This window comes from Lolium rigidum, chromosome 1 (assembly GCF_022539505.1).
Source record: "Lolium rigidum isolate FL_2022 chromosome 1, APGP_CSIRO_Lrig_0.1, whole genome shotgun sequence".
In the NCBI taxonomy this organism is placed as follows: Eukaryota; Viridiplantae; Streptophyta; class Magnoliopsida; order Poales; family Poaceae; genus Lolium; species Lolium rigidum.
In genome coordinates, this window is record NC_061508.1 from 34,695,362 (window position 1) to 34,717,574 (window position 22,213).

At 44.9% G+C, this 22,213-nt stretch overlaps 1 protein-coding gene across 1 annotated transcript; it reads right to left on the bottom strand.

Annotated features, from left to right (window-relative positions):
• Positions 1–331: 331 nt before the first annotated feature.
• On the bottom strand, positions 332–4,689 carry LOC124685194 (3-oxoacyl-[acyl-carrier-protein] synthase I, chloroplastic-like). The gene is made up of 7 exons (XM_047219524.1): positions 4,267–4,689; positions 2,462–2,893; positions 1,813–1,986; positions 1,299–1,412; positions 1,112–1,213; positions 934–1,000; positions 332–846 (listed from the first exon to the last, which is right to left on the bottom strand). The coding sequence occupies exons 1-7, from the start codon at positions 4,687–4,689 to the stop codon at positions 779–781; spliced, it is 1,380 nt and encodes a 459-aa protein (XP_047075480.1). The 3' UTR covers positions 332–778.
• Between the last annotated feature and the right edge of the window lie 17,524 nt (positions 4,690–22,213).

A 22,213-nucleotide genomic window follows, 5' to 3' on the forward strand; every position in this document is an offset into this window, starting at 1 on the left:
ATCTTTTTTCATGCAACTTATTTTTTCGCAAAATTTAGCTTGCGTGCATAAATTATAATGTCATAAATTATAATGTCAATATATACGTGCCAACATTTTTGTATATATTTTGAAATGTTTTTCTCAGGATCATATGCTCCCAAGTTTAAAAGTGATTTTCGGAGTTATTGAGGACTTACATTCAGATACTATAACTGAGATTAATTTAACTCGGGAAAATGAAATCTTGGAGCTGGACTTGGATTTTCTATGCCTTGTAGCGAAACATCATATTGCACCCATTCACCAGCAGATCCATAATTTCAAATCAAGAAGCATGACCATTCATCCGAGAAACTGGAAGCAATACAATTTTTATTAGCCTCCAAGGGCACTAGCATACTTTGATACAACAAAAAAATTGTGATAGTATATAGATTTTTCCCGGATCATGTACTAGTACACAGACTCTTTTGACGTTCAATGCACACTCTCTATGAGGCAGAAGATCTAATTGCTTGCTTCTAATACACGACAATTCTAGAAATTCCCAACTCTTTCATTACACGGAAACAAGTAGACTCGGACTACAAATGATGCAAAAACGTCATACAGTGCTCACGATCTAACCGAAGATGGATGTGTCTAAATGCAATAATCTCATGTCCTCTGTTCTCGTAACATTTGCTGGTTATCAAGTCGGTAGTTGCTTCCAAAGAAAACACGTTGAAATAACGCAGAGCTTCCAGAAAAGAATCCCTCACTGTTTTCACCAAGATTTGTGGAGCAATACAGCCCATTAGGGCTTGAATGGGGCAAACACTACCACTGAGTTGTGTCCTCCAAATCCAAAAGAATTTGAGATACCTGTGCACCGATACAAAACTAATATGAGGGAGAGGGAAAAAATGAAAGAGTATAATACCACTGCAAAGCTTATGCTTTGCTACTCACCAACATTCACTTCATGCTCGGCTTTCACGTTAGGTACCGTGTCAAATTCAATCACCTCCTCCCGGTTCTGCAGTTGAAAAGAGTGCAACTCTTAGCTAATCGGGCCATAATGTGACTCTGGAGTTTATGTTTGCATGCTAACTAAATTTGTTTTAATGTATTGCAAACCAATACTTACAAACTGGTTTATGCTTGGATGCACCAATCCAGTGTTTATCGCTTTAATAACGGCAATGGCTTCCAAACCGCCTGCTGCACCAAGGCAATGCCCTATCATGGACTGCAAAAGGAGGTAGGACAACCATATTCAGAAAGGGCAATGAATCAATATCCTTGGAACTAACAAAGGCAGGACAATGAATCACCTTGGTTGCGTTTACTTTGATACCAGTTGGATCCTTAAAGACTTGCTTGATGGCATTCATCTCTGCCAAATCACCAGCAAGAGTGGATGTTGCATGAGCATTGATGTAGTTGACCTGCAAATAGCCATTTATTCAAGTTAGACCGAACATCTTCAGAACATGTGGCAATCAAAACCAGAAATTTACATTTTACAACAAGAGCCAGAAACATTATAGGTCAAATAGACAGTACCAATCAGAGCTCACTGTATAATTATATGACATCAACACAGAAACTTTTTTTAAGCACAAGGTGAAACTGTGGAAAGATGGAAGAAATAAGCATAAACAATTTACAGTTACATGTCAATTCTGACTACTTACAATGTTATTCCATAAAATAGCTAGAGTTCGCAGCTGGTAATAACTTACTAATCACATATAACTATCATATTATGGAGGTAGAGAACATTATATGAAAAAAGAGCAATTGCAGAATTTAATGTTTTTAAGGTTGATGAAATGTTTTGATTACCTCCTCTGGTGCCACACCAGCATCTTGAAGACTTTGTCTAATGCATGATGAAACACCAAGACCATCGGCCCTTGGATCAGTCATATGGTAAGCATCACAGTTCACAGCACCTCCTAGATACTCCGCAACTATTGGAGCACCACGTTTCATAGCATGTTCTAAGCTCTCCATGACCTGTTGCAATTTGAAGAAAAGAAGGATTTGAATTTACTTTTTAAATCAAAATTTCACAATAAATACTGATGTACATGAATGTTCTTATCACTATATTTTATAGACACCTGACAAAATAAAAATGTAACTCTCAAATGTAGTCATTGGTTGTCCGAGTACCCAAACCCAAGGAAAGATACTATTGGACAGACTGGTTAAAACGAATAAATCAGTTCCACTTTACAGGCTACAGGATATGATCATCACTACAAGAAAGTTCCCAGCAAAGTTATGATACCAGCTTACAGTTAATACATAATCTGGAATAGAAAATGTTCACAGAGCATCCAGATAACTGAATTGATTGCTGGAAATAAATAAATAAATAGTTTCAACTCACAGGCTGCAGGATATGAACAGAATTTTTCGATTAAGTTATGATATCAGATTAATCCTAATATATAAAGTGGACAGAAATAATGTTCATAGAGCATACCAGTAATCCAGCTCCTTCACCCATAACGAAACCATCACGTTCCTTGTCCCAAGGCCTAGATGCAGTTTTAGGGTCATCATTCCTCTGTGAAAGTGCTCTGCATGCAACAAAACCACCAACACCAATCGGAATAATGGCAGCTTCAGTGCCACCAGCAATCATCACATCCGCTTCGCCTCTGCGAATATGATTTGCTGCAGCGTAGAAACAGTAGTTCGAGGTAGCACAGGCAGTTGAAATGGAGTAGTTTGGACCCATGAAACCAATGTCCATGCCAAGCAGGGCAGAACCCATGTTTGTTATGGCATATGGGATGAAGAAAGGAGTAATCTTCCTGTGGCCCTTCTCGATAAGATTCTGAACACCGTCAGAAAACACTTGGAGGCCACCCATACCAGTGCCCACAAGTACACCAGCCCGAGACTTGTCAATCTGTCAGAGGGAGCATAACTAGTCAACAACAAATATTTGTTTTTTCTCAAAATGTAGTATGAATGTAGAAAGCACATATAGCTGAATTGACAATATTTAAAAAATTCAACAAAGCTACTAAAACCTTACAAAAAAAAGAATAAGTTTCGTATAATAAAATAGAACGACATTTATTCCAAATGTGCTTATTTATCAAAAAAAACACTGCAAGGGATTCATCAAATGAGTACTCAAGACTAAACATGTGGTGTCAAATTTGGCATTTTATGATTTCAAAAGACAAACGTCCCTCTCTATTATGTTAATACTTGTGATGCTAATTTAAATAGACACAGAAAAGCAGCGCAACTAAACATGTGTTTTCCTCAAAGCACTGAAGGAACGCAGTACACCATTGTTCCATAAGTGACATGATCTTCCACTTGTGTAAAACCTTATACCCAAACAGTGGCGTGTTAATTTCACAAGCTTATCTCTACCAGGTATATAAGCAGTGATTTCAAATCCAAAGTTTAATCGTACTCTGGCAACTTTACGTAAGGCAGAGTTGGGTTTTTTTGGGTTGATAGTGGAAAAGTCGACAGATAAGTCACACTTAATTACCTAAGGCAGGGGGTTTATAACTTATAACTGAAGGAAATGTAGTATTTAGAATCTTTTCAAGATGATGCATTCAGCCTCCAGAAATATTTATGAAAAGTTGTATCTCTGCAAAATATATGTTCTTAAGCTAATACTCCCATATGTTTGAATCTTATGCAGAACACAATGGCGTAGATAAAATCCTGGCACATCTCACTCACTGCTGAGATTGGCTGATACCAACTACCTTTAAGAAAGTAGATGTCCCGGTTTAAGATTGGATCTGACAACCCTTTTTTTCCCTCCCAATAATGAATGCTTAAAGAACCGAATTAAAATAGCATCACATTCCAGCTACAAACTGCAACCCAGACTGCAATTGCAATTTAACTGCTTAAGAACCTTGCTACCTATGAACCCTTGTTTTTCGTTATCGCGATTGTAATGAAAATCGATCCCAAGTTGGATCGCTTGGAAAAAAATTGAAGTGCTTAAGAACTGCCCGTGCCTAACTGTTATTTTCGCCAAGATCAGATGGCACGTCACTGTCAGTATTCAAAATTCCAACGTCTCTACCTCAGTATATGAGCTAATTCATGTTGGGTTTGTACTAGTTGCAGTAGAGCTATCCGCGCAGATCACATCTCCAATGCATAATAAACCCGTTGGAAAGTGAGAGCTGCCTAGTAGGACTAAAATCTCAAAACGGCATGCAACATTCTCAATTAGCTCCTGATCCAGCAGCTAAGTAGAAGGGTGAATCCGAGTTGTGGGTGAGTGCTGATAGATACCTTGTCCATGGCGTCCGAGCCTAGCGCGAGTCCAGCGGCCTCGAGCGCCTTCTTGCCGCTGACGATGCAGTATCGCAGGCAGTCGTCTAGCCGTCGGTCGTTCTTGCCGTCGATGTATCCCTCGGAGGAGAAGCCGTGGATCTGGCCCGCGAAGCGCGTGGGGAACTTGGAGGCGTCGAAGCGGTCGATGGGGCCGATGCCGCTCTCCCCGGCGAGCAGGCGGTCGTAGTAGGCGTCGACGTCGTTGCCGAAGACGGAGACGAGCCCCATCCCGGTGATCACCACCCGCTTCTTCGGATCCGTCTCGCGCCTGGGCGGGGCGGCCGCCGCCGAGGCGCGGACGGAGATGCGGGCGGGCCCCCGCCGCCGCGGGGTCGCCGGCGCCGCGGAGGCGGCGGCGGTGGGGACGAGGAGGCTCTGCATGGCTGGGGGCGGGCGGTGGGCGGGGAGCGGCGGCGGCGATGGAAACGAGGCTGGCTCGCTCGCTCTGGGTGTGCTGTGCTGTGCTGGCTGCGAGACGGGGGTGGTGGTGAGCGCCCGTATGTATGGAGGGTGGGGTTGGGCGGGGCCCACCGGCGGGGGTTTGGATTTGGGGAGCTTTTGCTTTGGAGGCGACGGTGGGTTTGGCCACCATAAATTGGGCGGACATTGCGATGCGACGATGCCGCTTTTGTTGTTTCCGGCCTTGTGCTTCAAGGAACTTTGCTCCCTGTCAATTGAAAATCCCATTGGAAATTACTCATCGATGAACAGCTAGTTGAAAGCTACTACTCTCCCTAGAGCGAATCGAATGTCCACCACCGTGAAAACCATGAGCTTCGAACAAGAAACCACCCCTCTCTCCGCTAGATGCAAGTCCTTTCATCAGATATTCAAGCAGTAGCAATGACAACAACTTTTTTTTTTGCTAGAGCACTCTACTGGTATTAAGAAAAATAAATCCAAGACACCACATTTAATTAACAATCCACCAAAAGGTGAACTCTATGTCGCGCGTGTTGTTCCAGGATTTCTGAGGTTCATGTTAGTGGCACCTTAATAGTGAAAATTCAATAAGAGTCAACAGAAGAATTCATGTGTTACGTCATCTGAACGAGGTGAGTTGATCTTGTCGGGAGAGAAATGATTATAGGGAACCATGCATAGCTAGCAATGAAATTGGATGGTTTCAATCGGTTTTGCTTAAATTACACAAATTTGGAGTAAAACAACATAAGGATGACACGAAAAAGTTATGTGGACCTGTAATAATACTTTGGTGTAGTATTATACCCAAACATACGGGGTTGGTACCACATAATTGCATTTTTTTGTTTTTTCCAGTGTACTATAAATGCGAAAGGTTGAGAAAACGTGAACCCAAACAAAACCCATTAATGGAAATGCCGCGAGGTTAGTTTTTTTTACACTGCCATGACATGGTAGTGGTATATGGGTTTTCATGATTTGGAATACGAAAGGGCTCTCGGGAGCATGTGTAAGTGATATAACTAACGAATCTTCCAATTTGAAACAACGGCAAGCATAGCACAGTGGAGATAGATGAGCCACAGATATACAATTTGTCATCTTGGTGTGCATTTTAAAGCGATTCTCTCCCAGATACCGTTGAGTGTCCATGCAACCCCTCCTTTGCTCATCTAGTTCTATGATGTGGACCAATCTCCTCCAACCCCTATTCTTCACAGTCGAAGAAAGGTATTATCACAACGTTGATCCTTCCGGACGACACGAGAGCATGGAGTGAAGGATGTTTGTCCAAGAAGTAACCAAAGATCACTGGATGGACAGAACGGAGGGAGAATAGTTGAATAGGCGGAGTAGGAGGGACTAGTTTGATGGTTCTGTAAACCGATAGGTTCATGTTGTTTCTTTGCTTATTCACTGATAATTCCTGGTGTCTTCTATTCCTATAACTAAGTAATTCAAACCCCTAGTGTATAGAGACACAAGATATTAGATTGGATAATGTCGATACATAAAAGTGAAACGATAAATAAGCTATTTATCTTTGGCTTCGGGAACTCATGCTCCTTATAAAAGGCTTCGGGTAGGCAACAACATGGATTCATTACTCATTTGGTATCTAAGAATTCTGTTGGTTATGAGATCGGTACACCGGTAGGTCATTGGCTTTTAGTGCTTCAATTAAATAAGTAAACCAATTATGACATCTGCACCAAAACAATGTAACTCGAGAACACATAATTTATTGTCACAAGGTTCATGAAAAAGAAAAATATCATATGTTGGTGCCACGTGAAGGATCCCATTTACATTTAGAAAAGTTCACACAGTTATGCATATAGTTCAGAGAGCCACCCACCAAACATAAACTGGAGCACATATCTCCAATGGACTATCTTATTGAAAAAAAACAAGAGTGAATTATATGAATATTATTACAAGACACCAATAGAAAATCCATATAGTTGATCAGAGAGGAAAAGCTAATTAGGGTGAACAAATTAAGAGGAGTGGTAGGGCTTAGAGGGTGGAGAGATTATCGAGATCTCAATAAGAGGGTTGCGTCGTCAAGTGGTACTCAATCGGTTCAAGATCACGATATTAATAAGCGTTCTTATTTGATCCGAGATGAGCATAAATTTTGAAAGTTCACGGTCGGATATGGGCGTCTAGGAATAGTTTGATGGCCAAATTGACCATTATCCCTTAATGATATGATAAGTTCATCGGGCCAACTTGTAGCACTCTTCCGGTCTCCCTCTGATACCATTCGCAAATCCTTCGGAGGCCCTTTCATGGGTTCTTATTTGTGGAGGAAGATAAACTTCTTCGATGCGAGTGTCCTAGTTCTCTCTCGGTGTTCCCTGCTCATTCCTAAGGCTCTTCTCCAACTTTTTATGCAGATGTTGCTCCAGCATCTTTGATGCCATACATGTCCTTCCCCTCCAATCATTGCTCTTGCTTCTCTTTGTCATCTGTCACACGACCAAGGGCTTCAGTTCATGGTGAGTATGGACTTGATTGCCTCTAGTTGGCAGCCGTCTTCAACGGCACGTCGTCAACTCTTCTGCGAACTAGGGTAATATGTCTCTAGTTTTGTATATGCCTCTCTTGCAGTGTTGTAACTTTATTTTTTAAGTAAAGAGTATATATTAACATCGCGAAGGTACCAATTACACCCAGCCTCTGCAACAACACATTGCCCTAGCAGCACTACGGATGCACACAACCCGAAAAGAAAGAAGAATTGCAAAAAAGGAAAAGTCTCGCTACAACAGTCTATTCCTTGAAAGAATGACACTAACACCACCAAGACAATACTAGAAGTTCAGCTTCTCCAAAAGCGACGCCTCCAAGAAGGAAACAGTGCACCAGCGCCGTCGTCGCCCAATCATAGATCTTAGTTTTTCACCCTGAAGAAAATCCTCACTCTTAAAACAGTGCCTTCACCAAGGACATTGACAGGCACAACCAATTAAGGTCAGAACTTAGATTTTCACCCTGCGAGGTAAGACTTTGAACTTCTCTTGTGTAGTCGCCCCCACTTGCATACCGCTGCTTCAAGTCACGAATCACCAAGCCAATTTCTCATCACCACCCAGACTCGAACCACCATAGCTAGTCCCTAGATCTCAACTTTCATGTAATTCTCTGTCAGCGTCATAGAATGAAAACATGCTCCATGATGTTAACGGCCAGCAGAGCTTCGAAGCGCTCCCTCTGAAACCAAACAGCCAGAGAAAAGCACGGGTGCGCACGATCGAATTCCACCCGATCCAGCAAACTCCAGGCATGTCATCCATTTGGAGTTCGTCGGCGGAGCTTTCCGGAACCCGACAGTCCAGCCAGATCGTTGAAGACACGCAACCAGCGGATCAACATCTTCGCGCGAATTGGAATCCTAGGACAGCCACCTTTATGCGGCCGGACCAGCAGCCCCCTCGCCGCCGGCCGGCTTCCGGCTAATGGAAGGATCGGTCCAACCCCTACAGGCCCTAAGGATGTACCCAGATCGCGCCGCCGGCCCACCATCGCGAACGCCGCCTCTGCCTCCTCCGTGCCTCGCTGCAACGCGCCGGCGAGCGCCACCGCCCGCCGCCATGACTCCACCTACGCCACCCAGAAGGACCCCGCGCGAAGGGAATCGACGGGACGTACCAACCCCGCCCGATGTCTTCGACAACCAGGCGTGGCCGCCACCGCCGGCAGCAGCCCTCACGCACGAACGGCACGAGAGCAGGCGGCGGCGGCGGCCGGAATCTCATCCTGCGCTGGCGAGATTGAATCGCCTCTGGAGCCGCCCTCGCGCAAGCGGCCCGGGAGGTTCGGTTCGCAGTGTTGTAACTTTATATCTTTTAAAATATGTGATCCCAATCGATGTAGTTTTACTTTCGTGTGCTTTATGGGAATCCCATCTTGCAGTACGTACTGCCTTGATTGATCAGTTTACGTTGAATAATGCAATAAATTAGCTTTGCTTCTTCAAGTAATATACAATTTGAAATAACGTCAAGCATCACGTAACCAAGAGAGGTGAGCCACGGAAGTAGCCCGGGTTTTCCTTTCACAAATATTGATGTGAGCACTGGTTTAAAAGAAATATTATTTGGAGCCTAGGTACATATGGTCTCGACATTCAATATAAAAAAAGTACAGAAAAAGCATGCTTGTACAGAATGGACACAAGTTGCGCATGTAAATTTTGAAGCTTAAAACCCAATGAAGCCTATGAAAAAAATCAGCACAACTAGAGTTTAAGTTTATTTTCTCATTTTGTGAAAGTCATACAGGATGAGTATTCTACGAAAAAAAATGCATGAATGAGTTTCAGCCGCCACTTTCCCCCACCTCTCCTCTCCCCCTCCTACAGTCCCTTCTGCCCGGGCCGAGCCGAAGCCATTCTCGGTGGCGCGGCCGCCGGAGAATGGTGGAGGCGAGGGGCGGCGGCGATGGAAACGAGATTGGAGGCTCGCTCTGGGTGTGCGTTGTGTTGTGCTGTGTGCTGGCTGCGAGGCGGGGGTGGTGGTGAGCGCCCGTATGTATGGAGGGTGGGGTTGGGCGGGGCCCACCGTGGGGGTTTGGATTTGGGGAGCTTTGGAGGCGACGGTGGGTTTCGCGACGATAAATTGGGCGGACATTGCGATGCGACGATGCCGCTCTTGTTGTTTCCGGCCTTGTGCTTCAAGGAACTTTGCTCCCTGGCAATGGAAAATTACTCGTCGATGAGCTTGAAAACGATGAGCTTCGAACAAGAAACCATCCCTCTCTCCGCTAGATGCAAGTCCTTTAATCAGATATTCAAGCAGTAGCAATGATAACAACATTTTTTTTTGCTAGAGCACTCTACTGTTAAGAAAAATAAATCCAAGACACCACATTTAATTAGTAATCTACCGAAAGGTGAACTCTATGTCGGACCGTTTCTGTCGCGCGTGTTGTTCCAGGATTTCTGATGTTCATGTTAGTGGCACCTTAATAGTGAAAATTCAATAAGAGTCAACAAGAGAACTCGTGTGTTACGTCATCTGAACGAGGTGAGTTGATCTTGTCGGGAGAGATGATTATACGGAACGATGCATAGCTAGCAATGAAATTGGATGGTTTCAATAGGTTTTGGTTAAATTGAAACAAATTTGGAGTAAAAAAACATAAGGATGACACGAAAAAGTTATGTGGACCTGTAATAATACTTTGGTGTAGTATACCAACAACATACGGGGTTGTTACCACATAATTGCATTTTTATGTTTTTTCCGGTGTACTATAAACGCGAAAGGTTGAGAAAACGTGAATCCAAACAAATCCATTAATGGAGATGCCGCGAGGTTAGTTTTTTACACGACCATGACATGGTAGTGGTATATGGGTTTTCATGATTTGGAATACGAAAGAGCTCTCGGGAGCATGTGTAAGTGATATAACTAACGAATCCTCCAATTTGAAACAACGACAAGCATAACGCAGTGGAGGTATGTGAGCCACAGATATACAATTTGTCATCTTGGTGTGCATTTTAAAGCGATTCTCCCCCAAATACCGTTGAGTGTCCATGCAACCCCTCCTTTGCTCATCTAGTTCTGTGATGTGGACCAATCTCCTCCAACCCCTATTCTTCACTGTCGAAGAAAGGTATTATCACAACGTTGATCCTTCGCGAAGACATGAGAGCATGGCGTGAAGGATGTTTGTCCAAGAAGTAACCAAAGATCACTAGATTGACAAAATAGAGGGAGAATAGTTGAAAAGGCAGAGTAGGAGGGACTAGTTTGATGGTTCTGTCAACAAATAGGCTCATGTTGTTTCTTTTCTTATTCACTGATAATTCCCGGTGTCTTCTATGCCTACATAACTAAGTAATTCAAACCCCTAGTGTATAGAGACACAAGATATTGGATTGGATAATGTCGATACATAAAAGTGAAACAATAAAAAGCTATTTATCTTTGGCTTCGAGAACTCATGCGCCTTATAAAAGGCTTCGGGTATGCAACAACATGAATTCATTACTCATTTGGTATCTAGGAATTCTGTTGGTTATGAGATCGGTACACCGGTAGGTCCTTGGCTTTTAGTGCTTCCATTAAATAAGTAAACCAATTATGACATCTGCACCAAAACAATGTAACTCGAGAACACATAATTTATTGTCACAAGGTTCATGAAAAAGAAAAATATCATATGTTGGTGCCACGTGAAGGATCTCATTTACATTTAGAAAAGTTCACATGGTTATGCATATAGTTTAGAGAGCCACCCATCAAACATAAACTGGAACACATATCTCCAATGAACTATCTTATCAAAAAAAACAAGAGTGAATTATATGAATATTATTACAAGACACCAATAGAAAATCCATATAGTTGATCAGAGAGGAAAAGCTAATTAGGGTGGAACAAATTAAGAGGAGTGGTAGGGCTTAGAGGGTGGAGAGATTATCGAGATCTCAATAAGAGGGTTGCGTCGTCAAGTGGTACTCAATCGGTTCAAGATCACGATATTAATAAACGTTCTTATTCGATCCGAGATGAGCATAAATTTTGAAAGTTCACGGCCAGATATGTGCGTCTAGGAATATGTAACACCTCAATTTTCAAATAAAGGAAAAAGAACAAGTCCAATTATCCAAATTTGAGAACCAACAAAAACTTTTCAAATTTCATATAGTACCCTGCATAGGACTTGTGCATTTTGAGTGCTATGCCATGATGAGTGTTATTTGGTGTATGGGATAAACTCTACAACCCTAGAGTGATCCAATGATGATCACCAAACAAATGAATGAAAAAGAGAAAGAAATCAAATAAGAAGAAAACCCTAAAAACCCTAACATATGACATATGATATTTTTATAAACTTTGACCCTAGACCCAATTGGTCTTCACCATTAGTTGTAATATGATATTAAATAGTTATTACAACCTTGAGAATCAAAGAAACACAAATTAAATCAAAGCCAAGGATTAAATATGCTCACATAAGATAATGGTCATTTTTGACAATTACAATCTGGTCACCACTTTGAGCTTCTCTATTTCAAAATTTCTAAACTAAACACATCCAACTCTTTGCATGTCATCCAAGTACACAACCAAGTGAACAACTTTTGTAAAAGAGACCATACCAAATTCATCTTGGATCAAGAGCTAGGATCAAGCAAAGTGGAGACTTTTTATTACAAACAAGATCATCACATTGTTGAATTTGATCAAACCAGACCTGATCTTGACCATCACCAGCCCTAGCAGTGACCACTAGGCATCACCACATCGAGCCCATGCCAAAGCAACGCCAAGGGAGGGCCAGGCATGGCGTGGACATGGCCATGCCGGCCATGTCGCCCTCGACACCTTCCCCTCTCCTTCCCTCCACGATCGCCACGACCACCATGTCCAACGCGTCGCCCATGATCCCAGGAGATCGCCTGTACCCGCCCCTGGTCGCGAGGACGCCGACAGATCCCGGACGACGCGCGCCCAGTACGTCCCTGGCGCGCCGCGAGCGGCATGGTGACGTCGCCGTGCACGGACCCGTGCGGCACGGCCACGCGGCGCCCGCAGTACACCGCCGTACTCCGACCAAGCCCGCGCGCCCTGGTACCTGGCTTGCCACGCGGAGCTCGCCGGACACGCTCTCGTCATCCCCTAGCCCCTACCGTCGCCGGAGAGGACGAACGCGCCCGCCACGGCCGCGCCAGTACGAGCAAGCGCCCGACCACCGTACGCCGCCATTGACTGCGCCGTTGACGCTCCGAGGACCGCGGTGACGTCGTGAACACGACCCCGTCGTCGCCTAGCCCTCTAGACCCCCGGAACCGCCGCGCCGTTGTCGACCTCGCCGCAGCACCCACGGCACCTCACGCGCCTATAAAAGGAGGCCTCGCCTCGACCATCTCCTCACACCAGCTCACTCCCCTCTCCTTCCTCGACCTCCCCAGCACCTCGCCATGCTCGATTAGCCACCGCCGCCGTCCAATCGACGCCTCACCGCCGCGGAAGCCCTGCAGCAATCGCCGGAGAAGGAGGCCGCCCCTGACGACGCCACTGCTACAGGCTGCATCGCCGTCGTCTACACCTTCGTCGAGCCCACTGCCCACCCTAGCTGGAGCCACGGTGAGCTCTCCGACCCCCTACCTGCGCCGCCGGCGAGCCCCCTCTCTCGCTGTCGTGACGATGAACCTGAGCCGTGCGATCCCATCCTAATCCAACGCCCCAGACACGCCCATACCGCTTCGGCGTTTGCACGTCGCTGACGGGTGGAGCCCTCCTGTCAGGCGGCCCGCGCGTGCACAGACGCGTGGTGGGCTGGCCTTGGGCCGTTTTTTTTTAACCTTTGGGCCCAGTTAGCTTTCCCGCCGGCCTATTTAATTCAAATTTCGTTTAATCAATTTGGTTTGAATTCAATACTGGACCCAACTTTGAAAATTCATAGAAACTGTTTGGCTTGACCAAATTTAACAAACTTTATATATTTAGAAAGCTTAGGAAATGATCTACACACTGCCCCTGGTTTGAACCCTAGATCTATTATAGATTTAAGATGGAAAAATAAACAAGACAGGGACTTTTCTGCCTTAGAATAATTATTAAAAATCAACTAAAATAGATATTTGAATAATTCCAACTCTTGTAGCTCACAAATGACTTACACTAATTGATTATGCAATAAAATGGTGTGGTCACTTTGCATGATCATGCCATAGATTAAATAATGGACAATATGGCTAGTTTATTAAGTGAAATTGTCCCAAAATTATTATGTAAATCATATGGAGGATTTCCCTTCATTTAAATCTTGTCCCAAATAAGTTCATGAGATGTTTGTACCCCTGGTCCAAACACTCCTATATGAATATTTGGAGATTTAAACCATTGTAGGAATTATAAAATAGTATGAGGTGATCTATCTCATTTAAATCATTTTCTCAAATAATGATGATGAATACTTGACTTAGGTCAATGTGAATTCATATATGATTATTTGAGAAGTTAAATCTTAAGAAGAGTTCAATGAGAGGAAATTATTTTCTCAAGAACTAAATGAATACTATTAATTACATATGTAATGAGAGGAAATTATTTTCTTTAATAAAGACAACCAATGCACCTAATTATTTTATGAGTGTGCTTAGCATAGCTTGTGTGAGATAATGATGTGCTTAGCATAGACTTGGAGTGTGTTTAGTGATTATACCTTGTATTTAAATCTAGACGCTAGCATCGGAAACTACCAAGAGGAAGGAGAATTCTACCAAGAAGAGGAAGAAGAGAACCTTGAGAACTACCAAGGCAAGATAATATTCTTGTAAAGTGCAAAGCTCACCTTGAGCAAGGCACCATGATTCTTACCTTCCTTCATACAAGTCTAGTTGTTATTCCACCCCATACAAGTTTTACACTGTTGTGTTTTCAAAGAATGAATTAAAATTGGTTTAGAGAATCAAATTAGTATATTAGTAAAGTTAGCCTTCTAGAGAGCAAAGCAATGTAGCACCCCTCATGATTAGTGCTAGTGCTAAAGTACTAAAACTTGACTATTCTAGATGGGAACATATGACTTGATGAAATTGAAACCTTGGAATGGTGAGGCATTCCATTGAAAGTTTTGAAGTTGAAGGTGACCAAGAGAAGATGGTGATTTTTGATAAAATCCCATTGATAGTTGTGAAGTTGAATGTGACCAAGAGAAGATAGTGATTTTTGATAAAACCCTGATATTGGTTTGAATGCGATACTTTTCCAAATATAAGTACCCCCACAATACCTGATTATGGGTAGGGCTTAACCGGAAGTTTATACATCTTAGTATGGGTTCCCTCTGAACACACATCATAGGGGTTACGCTGAGGCTGCCTCCGTTGTTGAGAAAGATGTGAATTGAGGTGAAATTGTACGGCCAAGCCCTGTGCAGTTCCCAGGTTAACGGTTGGTTTTCACTGGGAGGCCAAGCTCATGGGGAGAGGTGCTCATACTAGGGTTTATAAGTGAAAGGTTAGGGTTGATGATCCGCGTACTGTGTTACGGTGACTCGGAGTTATTCCGACGGATGCAATCAAATGTTGTGGCACAAGTGTGCAACCTCTGCAGAGTGTCAATCTATTCGAATAGCCGTGTCCCCGGTTACGGACAATTGGAAAGGCCATACAATTTCATGTGTCAGTCTTTTGAAAACTTTCATGAATATGAATGGTGACTTGGTGACTTGGTAGAATGACAATCCTTGTGTGCGAATGACACTAATGTTCCCACTTGAGTAGCTAGTACATGCTCCACCACTCATAAACTAAAATATGGCTTATGCAAGTAGAAATAGAGTTTAACTCCAAGAGCTAGCATTTTACATTGATATTAGTTTGCAAGTACTTAAAGTACTTACGGCTTTGTCCCTGGCTATTCAAATGGCCAGAGTACGATGATGAACAGAACTACCGTGAGGATGACCAGCAGGACGCCTATGATAACTAGGAGCTTTCTGACGTCAAGCGTTGGCCTGTGGACTACAGAGTCCCTTTATCTTTACGCTTCCGCATTGAACTTGTGTTTGTTCGTTGGTCAATAGATCAACTATTGGTGTAATATGGATCATGTGATTCAAGTTGTAAGACTTATTGAGTTGTAATAAATAATGACTGTGATACTTCGCTATTATATCTCGCAACAACATTATTCCTGAGATTGCGATGAATGGTATAATAGGCATCCGGACTTAAAAATCCGGGTGTTGACAAGTTGGTATCAGAGCCATTGTTTGACCTTAGAAAACCTTAGTTAGAATGGGCGTTCATAAAAAACTTAACTTTGAAATCAAAATGAAGCAAGTATTTGTGAAAACTTACCATACTCTTGTCTTTGAGGCTTTTTCCAAAACTTGGTGATATCATGCTCTTCCTTGTTTAAATATACTTAAAAGTTTGCCACACTTAATCACTCACTAATTTAATTCCTCCATTACATTTCAGATGGAGCCGAATGAACCCCTCAACACCAAGTTCTACCAGCTTGGGAGTGGTGGAGACTTGATCTTTGAGCACGACCTCAACGCGCTCTCTGACTTCCTTGGACGTCCTCACCCGGAGTTCCACGGGATCCGAGTGAACGACCAAGTCGGAGGCGAGTTGCAGTGGATCATCACCGCCGACCTAAGGGGCAAGCTGGAGCCTCCCACCTCGGAGAGGATTCTCTTCTCCTTCCGCAAGAGCAACTGGCTCGATGGTCTTGCACGTGGCCTTCAGGAGGGGCTTGCACGCCTCTGTGGACAGAACGTGGTGCGCATCCTTGCGTCTCGCTTTGCGCACGTCGTGAGGCGTGATGCTATGGGTGTGCCTATGGCGCTGCAGTCGCACCCACAGCTGAGGCACCATGCTGAGCATTTGGATTACATGTTGTACAACACTCAGAAGGAGTTGGACAACTTCCGTGCTTACGCGAACCGGACTCACCTTGCACTGGTCACCCATGGCGATGCCATCAAGCAGCTGTCCAAGGATCGCAACAAGCTTCGTCTGAAGTGTGCGAAGAAGGATGCCACTATTACACGCCTTCGTGCACAGATCGCATCACTTGAGGCCACCGTCAAGGCTCAGGAGGAGCAGCTGATGGAGATAGAGGAGGACGAGGCCGGTGCTGACCTTCGAGGAGGAGACGCCTTCCTGAGTGACGACGACGACTTCGAGGAGGACGGGTTCACTGAGGAGGAGGACTACGCGTTCCTGGAGCCAGGACCTGATGATGTTGTCCCCATCGACATCAAGGATGAGGGTAGCCGCACTTGAGCACATATGTAGGTGTGAGTTGTATCCCTTGTATCGTAGCATGAAGGGTTCTTAAAACCCTGAGTATGAGTGTGTTTTCCATCCCTTGTATCGTAGCCGGAGTGATGGTTCTTAAAACCATGGGAGGAATGGTATGTTAGTTTGTAATGTGTTATGTGGAATGAATGAATGTGTGTTTGTCATCAAAAGCATTCAAGTTTTACAAGTTGTTAAACTCATTCAAAATAAACCTTAGACAATTCCCTCTTATCTTATAATCTTCTATATATTCAGATGGCCCCTCCCAATCGCAACAACAACGACGCCATGATGCAACTGCTGCAAACCCTGCTTCAAGACAGGGAGACGGAAAGAGCTGAACGTCAAGCCAACATAGCAGCACTGCAAAACCTTGCTCACCAAGGCCATGGGAATCATGATCACCCCGGATCCAAACTCAAGAACTTCCGAACACCAATCCACCGGTGTTTAGCAAGACCGAAGAACCCCTCGACGCCGATGATCGGCTTCAGACTATGGAGAACAACTTGGAAGTCGCCGGAGTCGAAGCCAATGAGAAAGTCCTGTTTGCAACCCACTACCTTGCCGGACCAGCCAGAGCCTGGTGGACCAGCACCCGTGCCATGAACGGAGGTCAAGTCATGACTTGGGCAGATTTCAAGCCTAAGTTCAGCAAGTACCATGTGCCCCCGGGTCTCATCAAAAAGATGCGGGATGAATTCCGCGAACTGAAGCAAGGAAGGATGACGGTGGTAGAATACCGCGACAGGTTCCTTACCCTGTCAAGGTACGCCCGATGAGACCGACACTACCGAGAAGAGGCAAGAGAGATTCCTGAATGGACTCGCATGATGAGATGCAGACGGTCCTAGTCAACATCCCCTTTGCAGACCTTGAAGCCCTTGTTGACTCCGCCATCCAGATGGAGGGCAAGTTGAACCAAGCCAATGAAAACCGCAAACGCCGCATGATGCACCAGAGCGGGCCCAACCATACTCCCAAGTATCGCCCCAGTTCAAGCGGAGGTTTTGCCCCCAGAAACACTAAGCCCCAGATGCAGACTTCACGCCCCGGATTCCAGAACCGGAGTGGAGGAAACCCCAGGCCAGGAGGCCACCACAACAACAACCACAACTACCAGAACAACACCAACAACTTCAACCGTGCGCCAATGCGAGCCCCCAACACCAACAACAGCAACACCAACACCGCTCCAAGGACTGGGAGCAACGCCTTTCCGGTCGCCAACAAGGACAAGTCCACTATCACTTGTTATGAGTGCGGTGTAGTGGGACACTACTCCAACGAGTGCCCCAAGAGGCTTGCCAAGCTTGCCGGCAACACCCCTGCACCTGCTCAGCAGCAACGCCGCGTCTCTACCGGAAAGAAGTTCGCCCCCAACAACCCCAACAACCGCAACGGCCGTCTCTTTCACATGGAGGCAGAAGAAGCCCAGGAAGCACCGGACGTTGTCTTGGGTATGTTTCCTGTCAACTCAGTACCTGCCAGAGTGTTGTTTGATTCCGGAGCATCTCATTCTTTTGTCACTGAAGACTTTGCATCAACAAGTAAAATTCAACCTATCAGCTTGAAACACGTCATGATAGTTCAAATCCCCGGATCAACCACTAAAGCCAGAAAATTCTGTAAAAATGTACCCATCAAAATACATGAGGTAGAATTCTATGCCAATCTGATAATTCTGGGAACCAAAGGTTTGGAGGTAGTGCTAGGTATGGATTGGATGGCCAAGCATCATGGAATGATTGACTGTGCAAAGAAAGCCATCACCATGACCAGTAGCACTGGTATTATAGTAGAGCATGTTTCTGAACTGCTACCCAGAAAATTTACCTCGCAACTGCGAGTGTAACCAAGCCAACCTTGGATCAGATCAGGGTCGTTTGTCGATACCCCGATGTGTTTCCCGAAGGTTTACCCGGTATGCCCCCAGATCGGGATATCGAGTTCATCATCGAGTTAATTCCTGGAACCGGACCCATAGCCCAGAGAGCCTATAGCATGAATCCAGCAGAGCTTGTGGAGCTGAAGAAGCAACTGGATGAACTGTTAGCCAAAGGTTTAATTCGACCAAGTGCGTCACCATGGAGATCCCCAGTGTTGTTTGTGGATAAGAAGGATGGTGCCAGTCGTTTATGTACGGACTACCGTAAGCTTAACGATGTCACCATCAAGAACAAGTATCCCTTGCCCAAGATAGAAGACCTGTTTGACCAGCTGACCGGTGCTGTAGTATTCTCGAAGATTGATCTCAGAACTGGATACCACCAGCTGAAGATTCGTGCATCTGACATTCCCAAAACTGCATTCACCACCAGATATGGATTGTACGAGTACAATGTCATGTCATTTGGATTGACCAATGCCCCTGCTTATTTCATGAATCTCATGAATAAGATCTTCATGAACTTTCTGGACAAGTTTGTTGTCGTTTTCATCGATGACATCCTAATCTACTCCAAGTCCGAGGAAGAACATGAGCAACACCTAGAAGCTGTCCTGGAGACCCTTAGAGAGCATAAGTTGTATGCTAAGTTCAGCAAATGTGAATTTTGGCTGAAGGAAGTAGGATTCCTGGGACATATCTTGTCTGCAGGAGGGATTGCCGTAGACCCCGCCAAGATCAAGACTGTTGCAGAATGGAAAGCCCCAACCACCCAGACCGAGGTCCGCGCTTTTCTTGGATTAGCCGGATACTACCGCAGATTTGTAGAAGGCTTTTCGAGCATCGCTCGACCAATGACCCAGTTGTTAAAGAAGGACAAGAAGTTCGAATGGACGGAGAAGTGTGAAGAGAGTTTTCAACAACTCAAGCTTAGACTGACCACAGCCCCCATCCTGATCATGCCGGATATCACCAAACCCTTTGATGTTTACTGCGATGCCTCCAAGATTGGTCTGGGATGTGTACTGATGCAGGAAGGAAAGGTGATATCTTATCTGTCACGGCAACTGAAGCAGCATGAGCAGAACTATCCAACCCATGACCTCGAACTCGCAGCCGTAGTTTTAGCACTGAAGGTGTGGCGACACTACCTCATGGGTAATCGCTGCGAGATCTATTCTGATCACAAGAGCCTGAAGTATATCTTCACTCAGAAGGAGCTGAATATGAGGCAGCGGAGATGGTTAGAGTTGATCAAGGACTATGATATGGAGATCCACTACCACCCCGGCAAGGCCAATGTGGTAGCGGATGCATTGAGTAGACTGCCATGTCAGCTAAACTCAATGATAGCAGAAGAACAACCCAGCTTACACCAGGAGTTTGAGCAGTTTAGAATGGAGTTAGTCAGTAAAGGATTTCTGGCTAGTATAGAGCTACAGCCCACCTTGATTGGTCAGATCAAGGAAGCCCGAAGGGGCAATGCCGCATTGAAGGGATCAAGAAGCGAGATAGTTGCGGGGAAAGCCCCGGGATTCATCATTGATGAAGAAGGAGTCCTTTGGTACAACGGACGCCCGTGTGTACCGTCGACTCGGAGTCGAAGAGGGTCATTCTCGCAGGAAGCCCATGACACCTTATACTCTATCCACCCCGGCGGTACCAAGATGTACCAGGACTTGAAGGAACAGCTTCGGTGGCATGGAATGAAGAGGGAGATTGGAAGCTACATCGCCAAGTGCGATATCCGTCAACGAGTCAAAGCTGAACATCGCCGACCCGCAGATCTGCTCGCAGCCACTACGGCATTCCCCGAATGGAAGTGGGACTCCGTAGGAATGGACTTTATCACCGGGTTGCCCAAATCCAAAGCAAAGGAAATGATTCCATCTCGGGTAGTTGTTGATAGATTGACCAAGGTAGCCCACTTCATTGCCGTCAAGACAACCTACCAAGGCCCAAAGTTAGCGGAGCTGTACATCTCTAGAATAGTCGCACTGCACGGAACACCGAAGTCCATTGTGTCAGATAGAGGTTCACAATTCACCTCAAGATTCTGGCAGAAGGTGCATGAAGGATTAGGAACTCGTCTGAATTTCAGCACTGCCTATCACCCGCAGACTGATGGACAGACCGAGAGAGTCAACCAGATATTGGAGGACATGCTGAGAGCCTACGTCCTAGAATATGGATCCAAGTGGGAGGACTGTTTGCCCTACGCAGAATTCTCTTACAACAACAGCTACCAAGCCAGTCTACAGATGGCCCCCTTCGAAGCCCTGTACGGAAGGAAATGTCGTACCCCCCTGAATTGGTCCGAAGTCGGAGAGAGCCAAGTCTTTGGACCTGATGTGCTTCGAGAAGCGAAGAAAAGGTGCACAAGATCCGAGAGTACCTCAAGACCGCCGCCCCGCCAGAAAAGCTACGCAGACAAGAGACGCCGAGAGATGACCTTTGAGGTCGGAGATTTCGTCTATCTCAAAGTGTCACCCTTGAAGGGAATGCAGCGTTTCCAACTCAAAGGGAAGCTTGCACCCCGGTATGTCGGACCCTTCAAAGTCCTCAGCCGCCGAGGAGAAGTCTCTTATCAACTCGGAACTACCGTAAGAAATGACGGCCGTGCACAACGTGTTCCACATCTCACTCCTCCGGAAGTGCTTAGAAGTGCCGTGAGAAGACCGAGGTATTCAAGAACATCGACCACCGTTCGGTGGATATCAACCATGATCTTACCTACCGCGAAGTGCCTATTCGCATCCTGGAAGAGGCATACAGAACCACTCGCACCCGAAGCATCAAGTTTCTGAAGATACAGTGGAGCAATCATACAGAAGATGAAGCCACCTGGGAACGAGAAGAAGATATGAAGAAGGAGTACCCAGATCTCTTCAACCTCTAGACTGTTTTTCTTCTAGATCTCGGGACGAGATCTTTTGTAAGGGGGAAGGGTTTGTAACACCTCAATTTTCAAATAAAGGAAAAAGAACAAGTCCAATTATCCAAATTTGAGAACCAACAAAAACTTTTCAAATTTCATATAGTACCCTGCATAGGACTTGTGCATTTTGAGTGCTATGCCATGATGAGTGTTATTTGGTGTATGGGATAAACTCTACAACCCTAGAGTGATCCAATGATGATCACCAAACAAATGAATGAAAAAGAGAAAGAAATCAAATAAGAAGAAAACCCTAAAAACCCTAACATATGACATATGATATTTTTATAAACTTTGACCCTAGACCCAATTGGTCTTCACCATTAGTTGTAATATGATATTAAATAGTTATTACAACCTTGAGAATCAAAGAAACACAAATTAAATCAAAGCCAAGGATTAAATATGCTCACATAAGATAATGGTCATTTTTGACAATTACAATCTGGTCACCACTTTGAGCTTCTCTATTTCAAAATTTCTAAACTAAACACATCCAACTCTTTGCATGTCATCCAAGTACACAACAAAGTGAACAACTTTTGTAAAAGAGACCATACCAAATTCATCTTGGATCAAGAGCTAGGATCAAGCAAAGTAGGGACTTTTTAATACAAACAAGATCATCACATTGTTGTTTTTGATCAAACCAGACCTGATCTTGATCACCACCAGCCCTAGCAATGACCACTAGACACCACCACACCAAGCCCATGCCAAAGAAACACCAAGGGAAGGCCAGACATGGCGTGGACATGGCCATGCCGGCCATGTCGCCCTCGACACCTTCCCCTCTCCTTCCCTCCACGATCGCCACGACCACCGTGTCCAACGCGTCGCCCATGATCCCAGGAGATCGCCTGTA

What these genes read in the sequence shown, in the direction of transcription:
- LOC124685194 (XM_047219524.1), bottom strand. Translation starts at nt 4,689, where the DNA reads ATGCAGAGCCTCCTCGTCCCCACCGCCGCCGCCTCCGCGGCGCCGGCG. An exon ending in CTGGTGTGGCACCAGAGGAG is followed by an intron (nt 1,413 to 1,812) that starts GTAATCAAAACA and finishes GGCTATTTGCAG; the next exon opens with GTCAACTACATCAATGCTCA. An exon ending in ATCCAAGCATAAACCAGTTT is followed by an intron (nt 1,001 to 1,111) that starts GTAAGTATTGGT and finishes TTTCAACTGCAG; the next exon opens with AACCGGGAGGAGGTGATTGA.